At 46.8% G+C, this 19,948-nt stretch overlaps 1 protein-coding gene and 1 pseudogene across 2 annotated transcripts in view; one reads left to right on the forward strand and one right to left on the reverse strand.

Annotated features, from left to right (window-relative positions):
* The first annotated feature begins 236 nt into the window (after positions 1 to 236).
* The window catches only part of EIF2AK3 (eukaryotic translation initiation factor 2 alpha kinase 3), a 77,300-nt gene continuing 57,588 nt past the window's right edge, over positions 237 to 19,948 (forward strand). The window contains exons 1-2 of the mRNA XM_017340230.4: positions 237 to 779; positions 12,552 to 12,681. Coding sequence (XP_017195719.4) covers positions 475 to 779; positions 12,552 to 12,681 — 435 coding nt within the window. The 5' untranslated portion in view covers positions 237 to 474. The remainder of the gene's footprint in view (positions 780 to 12,551; positions 12,682 to 19,948) is intronic.
* LOC100348883 (poly(rC)-binding protein 2-like) lies at positions 14,578 to 18,157 on the reverse strand (annotated as a pseudogene). Its single transcript, XR_016229215.1, has 2 exons — positions 17,693 to 18,157; positions 14,578 to 17,353 (listed from the first exon to the last, which is right to left on the reverse strand). The product of XR_016229215.1 is annotated as a poly(rC)-binding protein 2-like (transcript).

A 19,948-nucleotide genomic window follows, 5' to 3' on the forward strand; every position in this document is an offset into this window, starting at 1 on the left:
ACCAACCGCCAGGGTGGCCAATCCGCTCCAGGGAAGGTATTCCGGGACCTTTGAGGCTCACCAATGAGATAAGGAGATATGGGGAGGCGCTTTGCTCATTGGTAACTGCGTCCGGAAGAGGGCCTGGACTGGAGGGATGAAAGTATGATTTGGTTGGTAAGCTCGATGTTGACAACCGGGGAAAGCCTGTTTTCTCCGAAAGGACCAGCTCGGGGGCCCCGGATTGGCAGGAGCCGCAGCCAATCGGAGGGCAGAAGCGCGGAAAGTTTGCTCAATGGGCGATGTCAGAGGGAGGCTGTCACTCAGGTGGTGGTGGCAGAGGCTGAGCTGAGACGTGGCCGGGGAGACGCGGCTGGCTGTCCAGGCCGTCGGGGCGGCAGTGCGGACCCCAGCGCGCTCTCGCCCAGATCGCAGGCTCCGAGAGGCGGGCGCCGGCGGCTGCGCCTCCATGCCCGCGCGCGGGGCGGGCCGCTGATGGAGCGCGCCACCCGCCCGGGGTCGCTGGTGCGGGCGCTGCTGCTGCCGCTGCTGCTGGCCCTGACGGCGGGGACCCGGACCGCGGCGCGCGCCCGCGACCTCCCCGCGCCGAGGGCGGAGGCGGCGTTCGGCCTGGGGGCCGCGGCCGCCCCCACGTCGGCCGCGCGAGTGCCGGCGGCCGGGGCCGTGGCGGCGGCGGAGGTGACGGTGGAGGACGCCGAGGCGCTCCCCGCAGCTGCGGGCGAGCCGGAGTCGCGGGGACCGGAACCCGAGGACGAGGCCGAGCTGCGGTCGCCCGGCAGGTGAGCGCCCGCCGACCCGCGGGAGGGGCTTGTTTACGATGGCGCCGCGGAGGGTCTGGGGGTCGGGGGACAGGGGGCACCCGCGGCCCGGGGTCAGGGGTGGGCGCCTCCCTGCACAGCGCGGGGCGAGCGCCGGGCCGCGCCGGCTTCCCACCCCCCGAGGCCGGAGACCGGCGCCAGGCCCTCGCCTGCATCCTCGAAGGTGTGGGAGGGATGCTTGGGGAATGCAGCGCGCAGGTCGGGAGCCGCTTGGTGCCTCTCGCTGTTATTTGGTTTTATTCGTCCTCCCGGAAACCTTTCCCGCCCTGTCATTTCCTTGCGCGAATCACCCGGTGTGACAGCTGTTTGCGTCTTCGTTCCGACGACTCCGTCTGTCCCTGGCCGAGGGCTGAGATCAGCGGTTCTCTAATGGAGATCTGCCGAACCCCTGCATCACGTTCACCTTGGGGATGCTGGTGCAATGAGCAGTGCTCCGGACCACACCCGTAGGGTCTTGGATGTCGACATTATTTCCTATGTAAACACCCAGTGTAAAGGTAGCATGGTTTCGGAGCCTTCTGAGAAACGAGCCTTCGAGGTGCGTGTTGTAAAGCACTTTTCAAAATGTAGGCACCAACGACAGGTGGGTTGACGGGGAAGCGTTTTGCAGGCAGCCAATCGCAGCACGGAAAGACAAAGTGATGTCTTCATGGAACAACTGGACCGACGCAAGGAGCGTCAGGGAGGGCCAGAGAGGGCCAGGGTCTGCACTAGAAAGCACTATAAGCCTCTGAGGTAGGAATTACTGCAACATAATAAGTTAGACTAACTTTTCAATTAGCTATCAGAATCTTGATCTACATTACCTTGAAGCTACTGTAAATAGTAAATGTACCACAATTCACTAGGCACCCTTTGAATGTTACAGACATTTCTAAGTGACAGCTTTGAACAGTTTTCCCGAGCTCACTAATGAATCAGTTCCCCTGCTGAAGTGCCTTTTTGTTTATCTGAAAGAAATGTCCAAAGCACCTGCTCTGAGTACATTAGGATAGCAAGGTGTTTTGTTTTGGTTAGAAGGCAAAGCCACTTTTCAGCGGGTACTTGCTGGTGCCGACAATGGCCCAGGGTCAGAGGTGCAGGCAGCAGCGTGCTGTGTGTCCGGGAGGACCCAGTGAAGAGACCTGTGACAGCAGCACATGGAGCACACTGGGTGGGGCACTGGGGTGAGGGAGGTGAGAGGCCAAGAAAAGGTTGTGGCAGAAGGAATGGGTGGTGGAGTCGTGGGGACTTGAGCAAGCGGCAGGAGGCTCAGAGGCTGCAGGTTATGTCTAGAGAACACTTTTTCTCTGTGTACATCTGAGCCGCTTTGCAGTAAGATCATCCTGCGATCCACACGCCCGTTCAGGTTTGAGAAATGTGCAGTGTCTTGCACGCCACACCCGATGAAAGGTATGCTTAAGGGATATTTCTCTGGCACTGGCATGGACCAAAAGCTTGAGGTAAGGGAAGCGGAAGGGGAGGGTATTATAGCCGTTCAGATGAGAGGTTTAGTGATGAGAGGTGTAGAACTGAGCTGACAGATTTGAGGGATGCTTGAGGCGAAATTCTTGGTTCCTGGCAGGTGTCTTGCTTCCTTCTCGTTTTGGCAGCTCCAGAGATCGTGGCGGTGCCATGAAAGCACACATAGGGAAATCGAGAGGTGAGGAGAGCTGGGGAGGAAAGGTCAGGGATTTGGGGTGGGAGAGAGGGACTCGCAGGTCACCCGCAGAGTGGCGGTCTGGTAAGCAGGTGGATAGGAGGGAAAGGCCAGGGTGAACGGTTGAAATTGTGAGAGAAGAGGCTCACAAGAAAACCTCAGGACATGCCTGACCTTTTAGGGAGGAAGAAGAGTTAGCGGATACGGTGCAGCGGGCCAGGTCGGAGATAGAGGATGTGCGCTGGGAAGAATGAAAGATCTGGTGCTGAACACACTTGAGGAAGTAAAGCGGCAGAGAAAAGGCAATGCAGGAGGTTCCTGAGTCACCCTCCCTGCTCCTCTCCCCCTTCCCTCCCTGCTGAAAGCCAGTGTTTAGGACTTCATAGACTGAGAGAAGCAGCTTGTCCAGACAAGTTGAAGATGAGAGGAATCGATCAGGAGGTGCAGGCGGTTGGAGGTCTACTTAGCAGGCGGCGGGTCGGGGGTGGGCACTTCTTTCTCAGAATCAGGAGTGAAGACAGCATTCTGCCTGGAACAGAGAAAGTGATCTTTGAGACAGGCCGTGGTATAGGACAGGGGGCTGCCTGATGGGGGGAATGTTCTCGAAATCTTGGAAAGAATACACAAAGTTTAGCAAAGTTTTTCCAAGTACTCAAAAAAAAAAAAAAAAGCCAAAACCCAGAGACTGCCAGTTCCATAATAATAGACCAATCTCCTGTTTGTTTTAACAAGGAGAATTAGGGGAGGAGATCTGAATTAACCAAGCGTTTAGTACAAACAGCTGTGAGGAAGGAGGCCCCTTACAAAACTTTAACAGAGGGAGGTGGCAAACTAAGATGTTTATTTTTGTATGTTGTCTTTTGGTGCTTAAGAAGCAAGATGAGACTCACTGGTTGACTTTTTATTTTTTTTCTGCTCTCTATGAAATGTTCAAGTCTCCAATGGTTTCATTCTAATAACTGTATCTCAAGCATGGGAATGGGTGAATAAGCCAATTTTTCCTCCCTGGGGGAAAAATAGCTAAAATGGACTATCAGGTTAGCAGTCTTGTTTGTGTTTCTTCTGTTAAACATTACACTTAATTGAAATTTAAATGGGATGTCACTGCAGAAAGTTAGGGAGAAAGTCTCAATCTCACCTTACTGTTGTGTTGTATGGATGTAGGCATAATATATGTTAACAGTTTTCTGCCTTCAAAACAAATAGCAAATCACAAATTGGGGTTCTTACGGTGGGGTGGACACCTTCGTATTGAGAGCATCCTGACAACCTCAGATCTTGTAAAGAGCTAGTTTTGACTATCACACTGATTTGCAAAATACATGTTCCTTTTTCCTCTGTCTCTGCTTCCTCTCTAACAGAAGTATTGCCAAGTCTGACATTTGTCTCTGGTGCTCCTTCAATTTCTACATCTGGAACTGAGTTTTTTGGATTGAGATAACATGAAAATACTTAGCAATGTAAGGTGTTTTTATTGCTTTTCCTCTCTGTTCTTTCAACACTGGTCTGATATGAAATAAATGTACATCCTCAGATTTTCAGATTGATGGGTACCTTTGCCTGTTTTTTTAACTGCTAGGACCCTTAGTATGTCTGAGTATAGCATCTCAAAAGACAGTGTTAAAAAGGAGTTTAGTCATCTAGTCCCATCACTGTCTACTTTCCCTACCCTAGACCCTTAACTAAAAATCACATTTAACATATAGCGTTCACAGTCATTAGCTAAAATAAACATCCAAGAGTACTTCAAAAATATTATGGAAAAATTGACCTGAAAGATAAATTAATTTTGGTGCAGAACATATTGAAATCTGTGCAGTTTTTTGTTTTGTTTTGTTTTGTTGTTTTTTAAATTATCTATTTGAGAGGTAGAGTTACAGACAGAGAGAGGGAGAGGTGGAGAGAAAGTTCTTCTATCTGCTGATTCACTCCCCAAATGGCCGCAATGGCCGGAGCTGGGCTGATCAGGAGCCAGGAGCCTCTTCCAGGTCCCTCATGTGGGTGCAGGGGCCCAAGCACTTGGGCCATCTTCTACTGCTTTCCCAGGCCATAGCAGAGAGCTGGATGGGAAGTGGAGCAGCCGGGATGTGCACAACCAACGCCCATATGAGATACCAGTGCCACAGGTGGAGGCTTACTCTACTACACCGGGTCCCCTGCATAGTTTTTTATAATACACATATTTAAATTTTATTTTTTATTTCAGAGAGAGCTAGCTCCCTTCTGCTGGTTCACCTCTCAAATGCCCGCTGTGGCTGGGCTGTTGCTGGCTGCATGAAGAACCATGAGTCAGGAATGCAGTCCAGGCCTCCCATGTGGGTGGCAGGGACCCAGCTATTTGAGCCTTCCAGCATCTGCACTGATGAGAAACTGGAGTCAGGAGTGGGAGCCAGGTCTCAAATCCAGGCAGATATACCAGTGTCTGCTGGGCTAAATGTCCACTCCTGTGATAGGCGTTTTCCATGAGCTTTTCTGAAGATTCCTGGTATGTGTGGTTTTAAACATTTTTTTGCCCCAATTAATCTTTTAATTCTGTTTTCCCATGATCTTTTTAAAGTACCCATGTGCTTCAGGCAAGTCATGGCTGGTTGTTCCTGTTGTCTTTATCTTCATCGATTTCTGGATGCCGGATATGCTGTGTGGCAGGGACAGGCGGCCGTGCTTTCTCAGTCCCCTAGAGGGGACCTGCCTGTCAGTTGCTGTGAGCTGTAAGTTCAGCGAGGCTCTTCATTCCCTCAGTGTTGCTGGCAATGCCATTTCCTTTTCTCTCTTGTTGGGAGAGAGGAGCTGCATATACATCTTTATTGCAAACTGTTTTAAAATACAAAGAGGGAACTTGAAAGCTACAGAGTTAGGGCCTGCGCCCGGCTCACTAGGCTAATCCTCCGCCTGGGCGCCGGCACAAGGGGTTCTAGTCCCAGTTGGGGCGCCGGATCCTGGTTGCCCTCTTCCAGTCCAGCTCTCTGCTGTGGCCAGGGAGTGCAGTGGAGGATGGCCCAGGTGCTTGGGCCCTGCACCCCATGGGAGACCAGGAGGAAGCACCTGGCTTTGGATGGGCATAGCACTGGCCATAGTGGCCATTTGGGGGGTGAACCAACGGAAGGAAGACCTTTCTCTCTGTCTCTCTCTCTCTCTCTCACTGTCTAACTCTGCCTGTCAAAAAAAAAAAAAAAAAAAAAAAGAGAGAAGAAAGCTACAGAGTTAAATATGAGGGATGAGACTATATCTGTTTTTTTTTTTTTTTTAAACCATGTTCTATTTGTCAGTAATCATTTTGATTTAGAATATTGGATGCAATAAAGTGCTTCCAAAAATGTTTTATTTTTTTTTAAAGATTTATTTATTTGAAAGTCAAAGTTACACAGAGAGAGGAGAGGCAGAGAGGGAGAGAGGCTTCCATCCGCTGGTTCACTCCCCAGCTGGCCACAATGGCTGGAGCTACACCGATCTGAAGCCAAGAGCCAGGAGCTTCTTCCAGGTCTCCCACATAGGTGTAGGAGCCCAAGGACCTGGGCCATCTTCTATTGCTTTCCCAGGCCATAGCAGAGAGCTAGATCGGAAGTGGAGCAGTCGGGTCTTGAACCAGTGCCTAAAGGGGATGCCGGCACTGCAGGCGGCAGCTTAACCCGTTATGCCACAGCGCTGGCCCCCCAAAATGTTTTATTCTAGCAGGAAAAGGCTGTCTCTTGCTCTTATGTTAACTACAACGTTGAAAACTGAGATTGTATTTCTTTAGGGTCTAGCTGATATGTCAGAGTGCTAGTGTCTAACTGACGATTTTTGACATTATATTTGTTTTGGTTTGGGGCATAGCTAGTCTTGTGATACGTTTAAAGAAAGGAGGCTTATTTGGAGATTTACTTAGTGAGGACTAGGAAGTCAAGTCCAATTAGTTCTAGTTTGTATTTAAATGAGAACATGTGCTTCCTTTAGCAAGGGCATATGTTAGAGCAGAGGATTGTTGGTTACTCCAATTCAAGGCAGCCAAGTCACATTTTAGCTTAGGGAGGTTTTTGCAACCCATGGAAGGAAATGGGAAACTTGAAAATAAGCAGTTGTGAGAGTAAACCCTGTTTAATACATGTGGTGCCCTTCTGTCACCTGCTTCTCTTCCTTAACCTGGGGCATTGGCGCAGTGGGGAAGGCTCTGTTAGAATGACTTTATGAAGGAATTTAGCTCGTACTTCTCAGACTCTGATAAACAACCTGTAAGTAGCCAGGCGTTCTGGCCAACTTAGTACAGCGCAAGCAAGAATAATGTATTCATGGTGGCATAAGGTCATTTCTGCCAAGTTGAGGACCTCCTCAGAGCAACTACAGGATAAAGGACATCTTGATGAGATTTCTGGAAAACATAAAAAGCTGCACATTATAGTAATATAGTAGTTGCCACTTATGCAAACTTAAATTTGACAAAGTGATAGAATTAGGAAAACTAAATTCCCTCTCCTATTCAGATCTGGTGCATGATCTCAGGCAAGTCATATCTTTTCCAGCCTCCTTTTTCTTTTCTTTTTTTTTTTTTTTAATATTTATTTATTTCAAAGCCAGAGTTATGCAGAGAGAGGAGAGGCGGAGAGACAGAGAGACAGAGAAAGAGAGGTCTTCCATCCAATGGTTCACTCCCCAACTGGCTGCAACGGCCGGAGCTGCGCCAATCTGAAGTCAGGAGCCAGGAGCTTCTTCCAGGTCTCCCACGCGGGTGCAGGGGCCCAAGGACTTGGGCCATCTTCTACTGCTTTCCCAGGCCATAGCAGAGAGCTGGATCGGAAGAGGAGCAGATGGGTCTCGAACCGGCGCCCATATGGGATGCCGGTGCTTCAGGCCAGGCGTTAACCCTCTGCACCACAGCACTGGCCCCTCCTTTTTCATTTAATGTGGATTATATGTCTGCCCTCACCAGGATTTATTTACTCAATAAACACACTGTTTTTTAATAAGGTTTAGGCTCTGTTGTGTAGAAACATGTCTTTTCCTTCAGGAGCTCCAAGTTGGACAGGAAGATAATTGTATTCAAGGATTAACAAGTGACATAAAAGTAGTACAAGAGTGACAAGTAGGGGCAGGCGCTATGGCATGATAGGTTAAGCCTCCGCCTGTGGTTCGTTAAAAAAAAAATAAGAGTGACAAGTATGGAAGCATCAGGTGGGCAAGTGGTGAATGTGGAAAGCGTGAGGGACCATGGGCAGCAGAAGTGAGCGAGTGAAGGCACAGGGGCGTTGTACAGTGAGCAGTGTTAGGTGATGGGTGGATGGGTGTGCAGTTAAGGGAGGGAGAGATAGGGACAGGTTGTGAGAGAGAAGTAGGTAATACATAGGTCCTGCTGAAGATGCAGAGCTCTCTCCCTCTCTGTCTCCCTCTTACCTCTCAAATAAATAAATTAAAAAAAATTGTTTTTGATATTTATTTGAAAGGCTGAAAGATAAGGGAGCACTCTCATATGCTTGTTGCATTCCTCAAATGCGTGCAGTGGTTGGGGCTGAGCTTGGGGGATAGGCCAGGGACAAAGCCAAGAGCCTGTAGCCAAGAACTCAATCCAGGTCTCTCACCTGGGTGGCAGGACCCAGTTACTTCAGCCACCACTGCTACCCAGAGTCTGCATTAGCAAGAAGCTGGAGTCAGGAGCCAGAGGTAGGTATGAGGCCAGGGGCCTTGATGCGGGATGCCGGCATCTTAACTGCTAGGCCAGACACCCACCCCTAACATCATTTTCTTATTCAGAGTACCCTTCTTTTGCAATTCTCACATAGATTTCTTTGGAAAGCTGAGGAATACTGGATAGGGAGGGAAATTGGATTGTTCCCTTTCTTCTGGTTTGCTATATAAAATTATTAGGATTTGCAGTCTGGCTAAATCTTTATTTTCACAAATTAGAGTAATATTTACTACTTGAGAAGTTCAAAATGAGAATTCGTGTATAGTTTGGAAACTAAATGAATGATTTTACACATTTGATAAATTATTCTTTGAAAGGTTTCAGACATGTTTACTTGAACTTATTTATCTTGGTCAACTAGTTTATTACTTTGAATTTGTGTATATTGTACATCAAGTGAAATGGAAGAGATAGAGTTGTATCTTAGAATCCTAACCAGGAACACAACTCTACATGAATTTGTGGATTTAAAGCAGACAAATAGGCCTACAGGAGCTGTACAGTTCTTTCTTCCATTCAACAAAGTATTTATGGAGAACCTGCTATATTTGGGGAGGTGGCCGGGGTTGGGGAGGGAGTGTGTTCCAGGCAGAGAGACCAGTAGTACCTGCAAAGGTCCTGACATGTGTGAAGAACTCGGGGAGTTGTCTGGGAGTATTGATTTGGAGTATGTGAACTTTGAGAAGCCTGTTAGAGATGGAAATCTGGTAGGCAGTTATGTATGTTTATTCTTCACTTAGAAGCTTGGGGCCAGGGAAAGAAATTTGGGAGTTGCCAGCATACAATTGACAGTTTAAAGCTACGAGACTAGATGAGATCACCCAAAAAATTTGTGTGTAAGTAGAGACTATTTTAAGAAAGAGGAAAGGTAAAGAAAGACCAGAAGATGAAACTGAAAGAGAATAGCACAGAACCAAGTTTAAAAAAAAAATTAGGAGAGCATGGTGTTCTGCAAGCTACATAAAGTGTTTCATGATGACAGGGGAAGTTGGTGTTTGGGTGCTTCTGACCACAAGATTAATCAATATGAAGGTTATTGGTGACTCTTAGAAGAACCCTTCAGTGAGGCACAAGGTTCAGTAGTGGCTAACACTTGGTTAAAAATGGTTCAAGACAGAGGGAAGGAGAGGTTTTGGAGACATAGAGGACATAACAACTCTTTTCGAGGAGTTGTGTTGGGGGCTGGCTTTGTGGTGTATCAGGTTAACCTGCCGCCTGCGAAGCTGGCATCCCATATGGCCACAGGCTCGAGTCCTAGCTGCTCCACTTTGATCCAGCTCCCTGCTAATGTGCCTGGGAAAGCAGCAGAAAAAGACCTAGTATTTGGGCCTCTGCACCCAAATTGGAATTTTGGGTTCCTGGCTTTGACCTGGCACAGTCCTGGCTGTTGCAGTCATTTGGGAAGTGAACCAGCAGATGAAAGATCTCTCCTTCCCTCCCTCCCTCCCTCTCTCTATCCTTGTCACTCTGCTTTTCAAATAATTAATGAAATATTTTGTTTAAAAAAAGGAGTTATATTACAAAAGGGGCAGGAAATAGATTGGAAACTGAAAGGGATAGAAGTGTTCATTTTGTTTAGTCTTTTTTTTTTCTAAATATTTTATTTATTTGTTTATTTGACAAGCAGTTACAGACAGAGAAAGAGAGAGACAGTGAGAAAGGTCTTCCATCCACTGGTTCACTCCCCAAATGGCCGCAATGACTGGAGCTGGGCCAATCCGAAGCCAGGGGTTTCTTCTGGGTCTCCCACGCGGGTGCAGGGGCCCACGCACTTGGGCCATCTTCCACTGCTTTCCCAGCCCATAGCAGAGAGCTGGATTGGAAGAGGAGCAGCAGGGACCAAACTGGCACCCATATGGGATGGCAACGCCACAGGCAGAGGCTTAACCTACTATGCCACAGCGCCGGCCCCTGATTTGGTTATAAGTGGAGGAAATACTAGCAAGTTTCAATGTTGTGTTAGTCTGTTCAGGCTGCTGGAACAGAATACCATAGCCTGAGAGGCTTCTAAACAACAGAAATGTATTCTTCAAGGTTCTGGAGGCTGAGAGTCAAAGATCAAGGCGCCAGCAGATTTAGCATCTGGTGAGGGCCCGTTCCTCACAGGTAGCATCCCATGTGTCCTCGCGTGGTAGAAGGGGCAAAGGGATTTGGGGGGCCACTTTTATAAGGGCACGAATCCATTCAGGAGGGCTCCTCCCTCATGACCTCATTGCCTCTCAAAGGCCCCACCTCCTAATACTCTCACCGTAGGATTAGGTTTCCACACAAGAATTGGGGGAGACACAGACACTCCTTCTGTAGCAAATGCTGAGAGAAGTGCTCCAGGAGAGAAGAGCTGACCTGTGATGTGGGAGCTCATGGCGGTGTTTTCTAGAGCAGGCCCTCGGTGTGCATGAGGAGGGTGCCTGTTGGCTTAAGTGGAGGTAGCGGATGGCAGCATGGACAGTGCTCTGATACCCATGGAGGGATGGTGGTATTCAAGGGCTTGTGAGTGAGAGCCATGATGGTGGGAACAAGCTCTTTTTTTTTTTAAAATAATTTTTTTAAAAAATTTATTTGACAGGTAGAGTTATAGACAGTGAGAGAGAGAGAGACAGAGAGAAAGGTCTTCCTTCCGTTGGTTCACTCCCCAAATGGCTGCCATAGCCGGCGCTGCGTGGATCCAAAGCCAGGAACCAAGAGCCTCTTCCTGGTCTCCCATGCAGATGCAGGGGCCCAAGCACTTGGGCCATCCTCACTGCCCTCCTGGGCCACAGCAGAGAGCTAGACTGGAAGAGGAGCAACCGGGACTAGAACCTGTCTCCCATATGGGATGCCGGCACTGCAGGCGGAGGATTAGCCAAGCGAGCCATGGCCCTGGCCCCGGAACAAGCTCATTTGATGACTTCTGTTTCCATCAAAGTGAACAGGAATCACACACTGAGACGTGTGAGCCTGGAAGAGCTGGTCTCAAAAGTCTGAGGAGAGAGAAAAATGAAAGGGTTAAGCCAGTTCAGTGGGGTAGTGGGTAGACTGGGAGTGGGTTGTGATAGTTGAACATCGACTGTGTTCGTGAGTTAAAGTGAGATAAGTCAACATGGTTTCGTTTTTCTCTAGCTGCATTCCACTGCATGGATGTGGGAATGAGACAGAGGAGGAAGATGGATCTAACCAGGGCCGGAGTTCTGCCTGTCCAGTGTGACGTGGGAGAGAGGGATAGGAAGTTGAGGGCATAAGCACGGTAGTGCTTAAGATGAAAGACTGGCATTTCAACTGGATAAGAAAGAAGGGAGGGTGTGATGGTAGTGAAGGTCCTAGGATCAATGGCTTCTTGGTTCTGGTGGGGTCAGAGGTTTGTTGGAGTCAGGGAAGTAGAGGAAGCAGACTGGAAAGAGTGGAGTAGGCTGCTGGGGTGAGGTGCTTGAAATTTCAGCTGGATGAGGGGTTGTGGTGATCACTAATGCAAAAGTCTAGGATCTGACAACAGGAGTGGCTGAAGCAAGGTAGGCGTGGAATGAAAACCCAAAGAACTGAGGCAAAAGTGTGTTAGGCTGTGACAGTACACTGGTAGCTTAAACCTTCCAGGAAAGAGGCTAAGGATCAGGAGACAACCAGCAGGAGGGATAATGAGTGGAACAGTCTGACCCTGAAGAATTTCAGAGAGGAGCGGGAGAAAATCGTCTAGAAATGGCCACAAGATACGAGGAGCACACCTTTCCCATCACTGGGCGCTGTTGTCGTGGGCTGGGGGAAAACCATTCTCGTTGCACCTGTGCTGAAGCAATCTGCCTGGAACACCCAGTTTCTGTGGGGGCAAGAAGCTCCGTGAATGTTCGGGAAGCCCGTATTTCAGGGGAGGCTTTCAGGAGGCGAGGAGGGTAGAAGAGGACCGTGCAGGGCATGGAGACGACCAGGAAGTGGCATAAACAGAAAATGGGCGTATTGAAACCGTCCTGCTCTAAAAACAGCAGTGGCCAGACTGTACCTTTCGTGGGGAAGGTGCCTCCCCCTCCCGTCTCTCCTAGCAGTAGAGGCCTGGCAGCGGCTATTCTCTGGAGTGTATGGAATATTGTACCCAGTATCTTAGGAAGTTTTTCAATTTTTTTTATTCATATTTTAAAAGTTTCCTATTTTGACTTTTTTCCTGAATTTTTGTTTTCATTTTATCTGGAAGGTAGAGGTGGTGATTTTCCATACTTCACTCCCCATATGCCTGCAACAAACCAGGGCTGGGCAGGGTCAAAGCCAGGAGCCTGGAATGCAATCTGGGTCTCCCACGTGGGTGGCACTTGGGCCATCATCTGTTGCCTCCCATTGTGCACATTAGCAGGGATAGGGTTGGAAGTGGAGGAGCTGGGACTCAACCAGGATTGATTGCAAGTGTCCCAGGTATCCACTTAAGCACTGAACCAAAGGTGCACCCCTAATCCTGTCCTTTTCATTTCTCAACTTACAGATCATTAGTAATTATCAGCACTTTAGATGGAAGAATTGCTGCCTTGGATCCTGAGAATCATGGCAAAAAGCAATGGGATTTAGATGTGGGATCTGGTGCCTTGGTTTCATCCAGCCTCAGCAAACCAGAGGTAAGAATTTGCTCTTAAACGTTGACTGGGGAACATGATGCGGAATTGCTGATGTTAATAATATGTATTTGCATATAAAGCTTCGTCTCAGGACCCAGTGTCTGGGTTTCAGTTCTGCTTGCCTGTAACAGGCTGCGTCCCCTTGGGACAAATAATAACTTTCCTATTCTATAATTCCCCCCCTATGAAATAGCATGCATAATAGCACCTTTTTCTTAGGATTATTTTGAGCATTTACTGAGTAAATCATATAAATTAGTAACTGAGGAATAATAGCTGTTGTATCAATATAGCGCAGTACCTGAGGTATAACACAATCATTTCTTATTCTTATTTTCACAAGGCCCCCTAGGAGAAATAAGACAAATAGAAATGGGGGCCGGCGCTGTGGCTCAGCGGGTTAACGCCCTGGCTTGAAGCGCCGGCATCCCATATGAGTGCCGGTTCTAGTCCCGGCTGTTGCGGCCATCTGGGAGTGAACCATCGGATGGAAGACCTCTTTCTCTCTCTCTGCCTCTCCTCTCTCTGTGTAACTCTGACTTTCAAATAAATAGATACATCTTTAAAAAAAAAAAAAAGACAAATAGAAATGAAAACTTCATTGTATTTTACTGGTTAGAAATCCATGCCGTAAAATCTCATACATTAATATTCCCTACATTTTCCCTCAATGGTACATCCTAGTTGTAAGCATAATTCATCTGAAATTTCCTGGAATGTAATTCTAGATAAATCTGATTATTTGTAAAAAAAAAAAAAAAAAAGGAAATTGTGCTTAGTAATTCTGAGATCTAGAATGGTAGAGAGGAACGAGCTTTGCTTCCAAAACTACTCTGGCACGTGACGTCAAGTGAACACGTGACTTAGCTCCTCAGAGCTTCAATGTCCTAATCAATAAAATGAGGACACTGTCTACCTTGATGAGGTCGGGGCGGGACAGAAGGATTAAATCTTCGCTTGCAGCTGTATGTTTTGTTCATTTTATTTGGAAGGCAGAGACAGACAGAGATCTTTCATCTGCTGGTTGATTCCCCAAATGCCCATGACAGCCAGGGCCAGGCCAGATTGAAGCCAGGAGCCCAGAACTCTGTGTGTCCTGTGTGGGTGGCCAGGTCCCAAGTACGTGAGCCGACATCTGCTACCCCCTGGGGACTGTGTTAGCGGGTAGCTGGAGGCATGGAGCTGGGACTCTAACCAGGCCCTCCTACATGGGCCCCCTCAAGGATCTACTTAACCACTGTGTCACACTTCCACCTCGACTCCTTGATGAAGTAAGTCTCGCCTTTCCTGGAGCTTGACTCTTCTGTTAAAGTCAGTCCATTTTTTGAGTTGTGACTGCTAGTGTTGAAGCAGTCACCTCCTTTCCAGAATGCTGTCAGCCCTTGGCCACACCAAATTGGTCCCATAGGACACTCCCTAGAGTAGTCATTTTTCTGCCATCAGTCTTTCCCTTTAAAAAGCTTCCTGGCTAGAATTAAATTTGAAAAAGAAATCTAACATGAGGGGCTTGGAAATGACCTGAGAAGCAGTGATGGAACTTCTGATGGAAGGTAGCTACTGGTGACCCATCTGCGATGACAGACTTCCCTATGCTATCAAGCAAGGCCAACTGGAGCCCTGTGCTGGTGCACCCAGGCAGGTGCCCAGTTTCTGCATTCCTGGTATACTGAGCCCTGATTAGACTTTCAAAGTACCCCACTAAAGTACCTCCTATCAGAGAGTATACTGAAAATATCATTTGAGAAGAATGACATTCTATTCTACTGGGAATTCAACTTGGTTGTAGATTACATTAAAATTTTGAATTAGGTGTGGTACCAGCTAAACGTGTTTATTTGTGTTCTGCTGGGATTATGCTTGGGTATGCACGTTTTGCTTTATTTTTAAACTAGACATAAACGATGATCAGCAAAATGAGAAGATTGTAAGCTGCTTACATCTAAGGTAATGTTACAGTGTGTTGTAGTGGTGCCAAGCATGTGTGTGTGTGCAAACGGAAACGTTTACACAAACCAAGGGAAAAGTTGCATGGTTTCACATAGTAGAATGCAAATAGCTGTAATAACTGAAGTGCTATTGCATGTGTTTAAGTGATAAGTAGCTAGTCATACTCAAAGGTGTTCTTAAAAATAAGTGACATTAGCTATGTGAGTTTTAATCTACAGTTCATCTTTTTTTTTCCTGTCCCTAGTTGTTATTGTTTTCTGTGGTTTAGTAGGGATCTCTCATTTTAAGCGTCTTCCTTCCCACCCACTCCCAAACCTAGATCCTTTGGATAGAATAGTTTGAAATGTTGAATTGCAAGTGTATTCCAAAAGTTCATGGTGCACCTTTATAGCAACCAATGAAAAGCGCATTGGCCATTTTTCCATGTAGGAAAAGAAACCTGAGACATCTTTTCATTATCTAGATTTTAATTTTCTACTTTAGAGAAAAAATAAAGGCATTGAACCAGGGATGAAAACATGATAGCTTTTCTTGATTTGACTGCTGCCCCAAGTTCTTGGGGCCGTTTGTTGAGAGCATACAACGTTGTTCCTACAGCATTGCAACGTGAATGTGTACTTGATGAGCCTTATACATGGTGTAATTCTCATTAATAATCCTCCTGAAGTTGGTGTCTTGGTTCCATTTTGTAGAAGAGACAACTGAAGCTCCGACATTACTTGCTTAAAGTTACAGGCCCAGTGTCTGATAAAGCTGGGATCAAGCCCAGACTTGCTTACTGAGCCACCTTCTGCCTATCTGGGAGCCTGTTTCCCCATCTTGTATGTGTCTCTTATAATCAAGCTGGGCAGTTCATGTAGCACAGCGGGCTTCACGCTCTTTGGTCTAAGGACCCTTTTATACTCTCGCAAAAATTATTGAGGGTTCCAAAGAGCTTTTTCCCAGTTGGGTTATATTTATCTTAGATTAAAAATTAAAATGGATTTTCAAAAGACTTTTGCATTAATTGATTAGAGAGATTAAAAAGCCCATTGCACAGTTAACATAAATGATGTATTCATATGTAGAATAACTACATTTTCCAACACAAGAAAATGTAATGAGAAAAGTGGCACTGTTTCACATTTTTGTAAATCTCTTTTAATTCCTAGTTTACTAGAAGACAATTTTTTTAAAGAATTATTTTATCTATTTGAAAGAATTAGAGAGGGAGAGTGGTCTTCCATCTGCTGGTTCGCTCCCCAAATGACCGCAACGTCCAGAGCTGAGCTGATCCAAAGCCAGGAACCACGAGCTCCCACGCAGGTGCAGGGGCCTAAGGAGTTGGGCCATCTTCTGCTTTCCCAGGCCATGGCAGAGAGCTGGATATGAAGAGGAGCAGCCGGGACTTGAACCAGCGCCCATATGGGATGCCAGCGCCGCAGGCTGGGGCTTTAACCCACTGTGCCACAGTGTGGGCCCCGACAATTGGGTTTTTAAATCTGATTCTTCATTAAAATTTTTGCATTGTTGTTTTGGTTAAATTATATGGAGGAGGAACTCCAGCCACATATGTATATAGTTAGAGAAGGGAAGGATATGAGCATTTTAGTAGTCTGTTCAAATAATTGTGGTTGTTGTTTTTTTGTTAGTTTTTTTTTTTCTGTTCACAAAGAAAAAGCTCCAGTCCATCTTTTAATTTTTTTGAAAATTTCTGACATTATGGAACTAAACTGAAATGAATTAATATTCCATGTTTACATTTCCATGACAAACAGAAAAATTCATGAGCCAAAAATAAACCCAAAAGAAAAAAAACATGGGAAGCTTATAAAACTAAACATGGATCTCAGCGTTAACAGCTGAATAGAGAAAGAAATTTTTAATTTTAATTAAAAAAATCACGAGTGGATGATGAAGTGTGTAGAAACTAAAAATTTACAGACTACTTAAAACCTGGATAGCTGACTGTTCAGAAACTACACAGATGAATTATGGGTGGTGAACAGCAGAAAGGGATTGTGGGTGAGTCTTCAGTGGTCTAGCTGCTCCCCATGCCACCTGTCTGCAAGGAAAACCTGACATTGATTGAGTATTGAGCCAGGCTAATGCTGGCAACAGATCTGGTGATGGTAACTTGCCTATCAGTAGATCCTTCTTCTGGGTTTGCAATTTTGATCTGTGCCCCAGACATCTGACTGATCTCATTTTTTTTTTTTTTTTTTTGGCTCTTTAATGCCCAATTATGCAGCCAATCAAATCATTTGGAATGGTGAGTTCGTGAGTAGTCCGGGCAGATGCATCCAGACCTGCCCAATACCCTTTCACCTCTGGAGAGCTGGATTCAATGCCACTGAATCCAATATTGCCATGTATCAACAGAAAATGAAACTGTTGCATTGCCAACTGGTGCAGCTTGGTCAAATCTGGCTGTGCAATGGCATACTGTCCTTGAATGGTATAGGCCTCTAAAGGTGGTCCCTCCAGGTCAGGGTTGAGGCACATGGACTGGGTGGTGTGGGGAAAGCTCGCTGCCCATGTTGTACCTGTCCTGACCACCTGCAAAGATGACCGAAGAACTTTACGGCTTGGGCCAGTACAGGATGGTCACACCCTTTGGGGGTACTCCAACATGACCACATGGATTTGTTTGACACACTCAGTGATGGAGGGCGGGATGCCAGCAATAGTGATGGCCTGCTCAGTTGAGTTAAGGAACATATCCCTACACCTGAGCCCCTGTACTCTCGTTTTTCCTTTTTTTTTTTTTTTTATTTATTTGTTTATTTGAAAGTCAGAGTTATATAGAGAGAGGCAGAGAGAGAGAGAGAGAGATCTTCCATCCACTAGTTCACTCCCAAATTGGCAACAATGACTGGAGCTGCACCGATCTGAAGCCAAGAGCCAGAAGCTTCCTCTGGGTCTTCCCATACGGTTGCAGGGGCCCAAGGACTTGGGCCATCTTCTACTGCTCTCCCAGGCCATAGCAGAGAGCTGGTTCGGAAGTGGAGCAGCTGGGTCTGGAACCAGGGCCTATATGGGATGCCGGCACTGCAGGCAGCAGTTTTACCCGTTATGCCACAGCCCCGGCCCCTCTCGTATTTCCTTGATCTTGCAACCACCTTTTCCAGTGAGCAAGTCACACTGACTAGCAGGAACCACCAGCCTCAGGGTAACTGGAGGTCTACAGGCAGCTATGCTATTGGTCATAGAGCTGCTGATGTCCTCTTCCTGTTTGTCAATGATCGTAGCAAATGCGTTGAAGATGGCATTAGTGGGTCCAGCTAAAGTGATCATTCTCTCAGGACATTTCCCTTCTGAGATGTTGATACGTGCACCACTCTCCTCATGCATCTTCTTGTCAGATTCTCCCTTTCTTTCTGATGGTACTGACACTTTCTTTGCCATGCATAAGTAGCCGGATGGTGAGAGTGACATGTAATCCACCTTCAGTCACACTGATGTCCATGTCGTGCTATGTTCTTGGGAGCTGGACTTTGAACGGTCAAGTCTGTGGTCACTGATGGTGTGAAGCCAAAACTGCAGGCGCGAGAGGTGGCTGAGGGGAAAGGGGGAGTAGGGGTGAAGAGGAAGTGCAGGAGGCCTGTGGGGGGTGGACAACAGGGGGACAGGAAGACAAGGGAGAGGAAAGGGGGAGACAGAAGAGGAGGAAGAGGGAAGGGGGAAGAGACCCTGGGGCGGGTGGAGGGCACAGACTGCTAGCTGCTGCCTCTGCTGGTCTGGGACGTGGTCATTGTATTTGGTACTACACGGAAACAAGTGGAAGATTTGTAAAGGTTAATCACACCATGGAATCCAAAATTATACAGTTTACATTTTCTACCTAGTTGCATTAGCATCCATTGTTCCGATTTGCCTTTTATGCTTTGTGATTCCTAACATCATTTAGAAAATATTGACCTGCTAGGTCCCATAGATCTTCCAAATGTTGATGTATTTCTTTATCGACTATCAGCTCTGTTGTTATTACCTCTGAACTCACCAGAAAAATCTTAAGTCCTGGGAAGTTATCAAGCTTGCACTGGCAGATCAAAGTTTTCCAGTATGCTAACTTTCACCTGAAACCCTGAATCTTACCACAAATACTGTCAGTTTCCTTTGGAGTATGAGGTCCGTTTTATTTGTCTGCCAATACCCAAGTCTCCTAACCATAGGTTTTCTCAGTTGATTTTCAAGTGAAAATAGAGCTCTGAACAAGGCAGCTCATTGAGCTCTGAATTCAGTCCCACAAGTGTTTTTCCTTAAGATGTTCTTCAGTATGTGGAGAACTACACACAGTACCTCATTAGTCATGCAGAGTAGTAAAGAGATGGGTACTCAGGGTCAAGCTTTAATAAAATTAATCATTTTTATTGCTCATCATCAAAGACTTTTTTTTTTAAGATTATTTATTTGAGAGGTAGAGTTACAGACAGTGAGAGGGAGAGACAGAGAGAAAAGTCTTCCATCCTCTGGTTCACTCCCCAAATAGCCACAACAGCTGGAGCTGAGCCAATACGAAGCCAGGAGCTTTTTCTGGGTCTCCCATGTGGGTGCAGGAGCCCAAGTGCTTGGGCCGTCGTCTAGTGCTTTCCCAAGCCATAGTAGAGGGAGGGATCAGAAGAGGAGCAGTTGGGACTAGAACTGGCACCCATATGGTATGCCAGCACTGCAGGAGGAGGATTAACCTACTGCACCACAGCACTGGCCCCCAAGGACATTCTTAAGGACAATTATCAGGGCCAGCTCTGTGGCATAGCAGGTAAAGCAGTACTGCAATGCTGCCATTCCATATGGATGCTGATTTGAGACCCATCTGCTTCACTTCCAATCCAGCTTTGTCTGGGAGAACAGAGGAGGATGGCCCACGTGCTTGGGTGCTACCAGCATGGGAGACCTCAAAGAAGCATCTGGTTCCTGGCTTCAGCCTGGCTCATCCCCTGGTGTTGTGGCCATCTGGGCAGTGAACCAGCAGATGGAAGATCTCTCTGGCGCTTTCTCTCTGTCTCTGTCTCTCTCTCTGTCTGTCCCTCTCTTTCAAATAAATAAATATTTTTTCTTTTTTTTTTAAAAAAGGGCAACTATCTATTTTCTGTTGCTGTTTGTGACAGTGAAGCATACAATGACTACTCGTTTGGTGCTTTATTCCTGCTAAGGCACCAGCAGTTCTAGCCAGCATTGCTTTCACAGCAGCAGTGCAAATAACAGCACGATGGAAAGGCAAATAACACCTGATTATCAAGCTGTTTGACCTTCCACACCACTGGGAGAGTCTGCAGACCACCCTTTGAGAGTTGTTGGCCTAGTCTATGAGAGAAATTTTATGAATATTTGTGAGATT

This window comes from Oryctolagus cuniculus, chromosome 2 (assembly GCF_051225735.1).
Source record: "Oryctolagus cuniculus isolate XC-2025 breed Fujian yellow rabbit chromosome 2, ASM5122573v1, whole genome shotgun sequence".
Classification (NCBI taxonomy): domain Eukaryota; kingdom Metazoa; phylum Chordata; class Mammalia; order Lagomorpha; family Leporidae; genus Oryctolagus; species Oryctolagus cuniculus.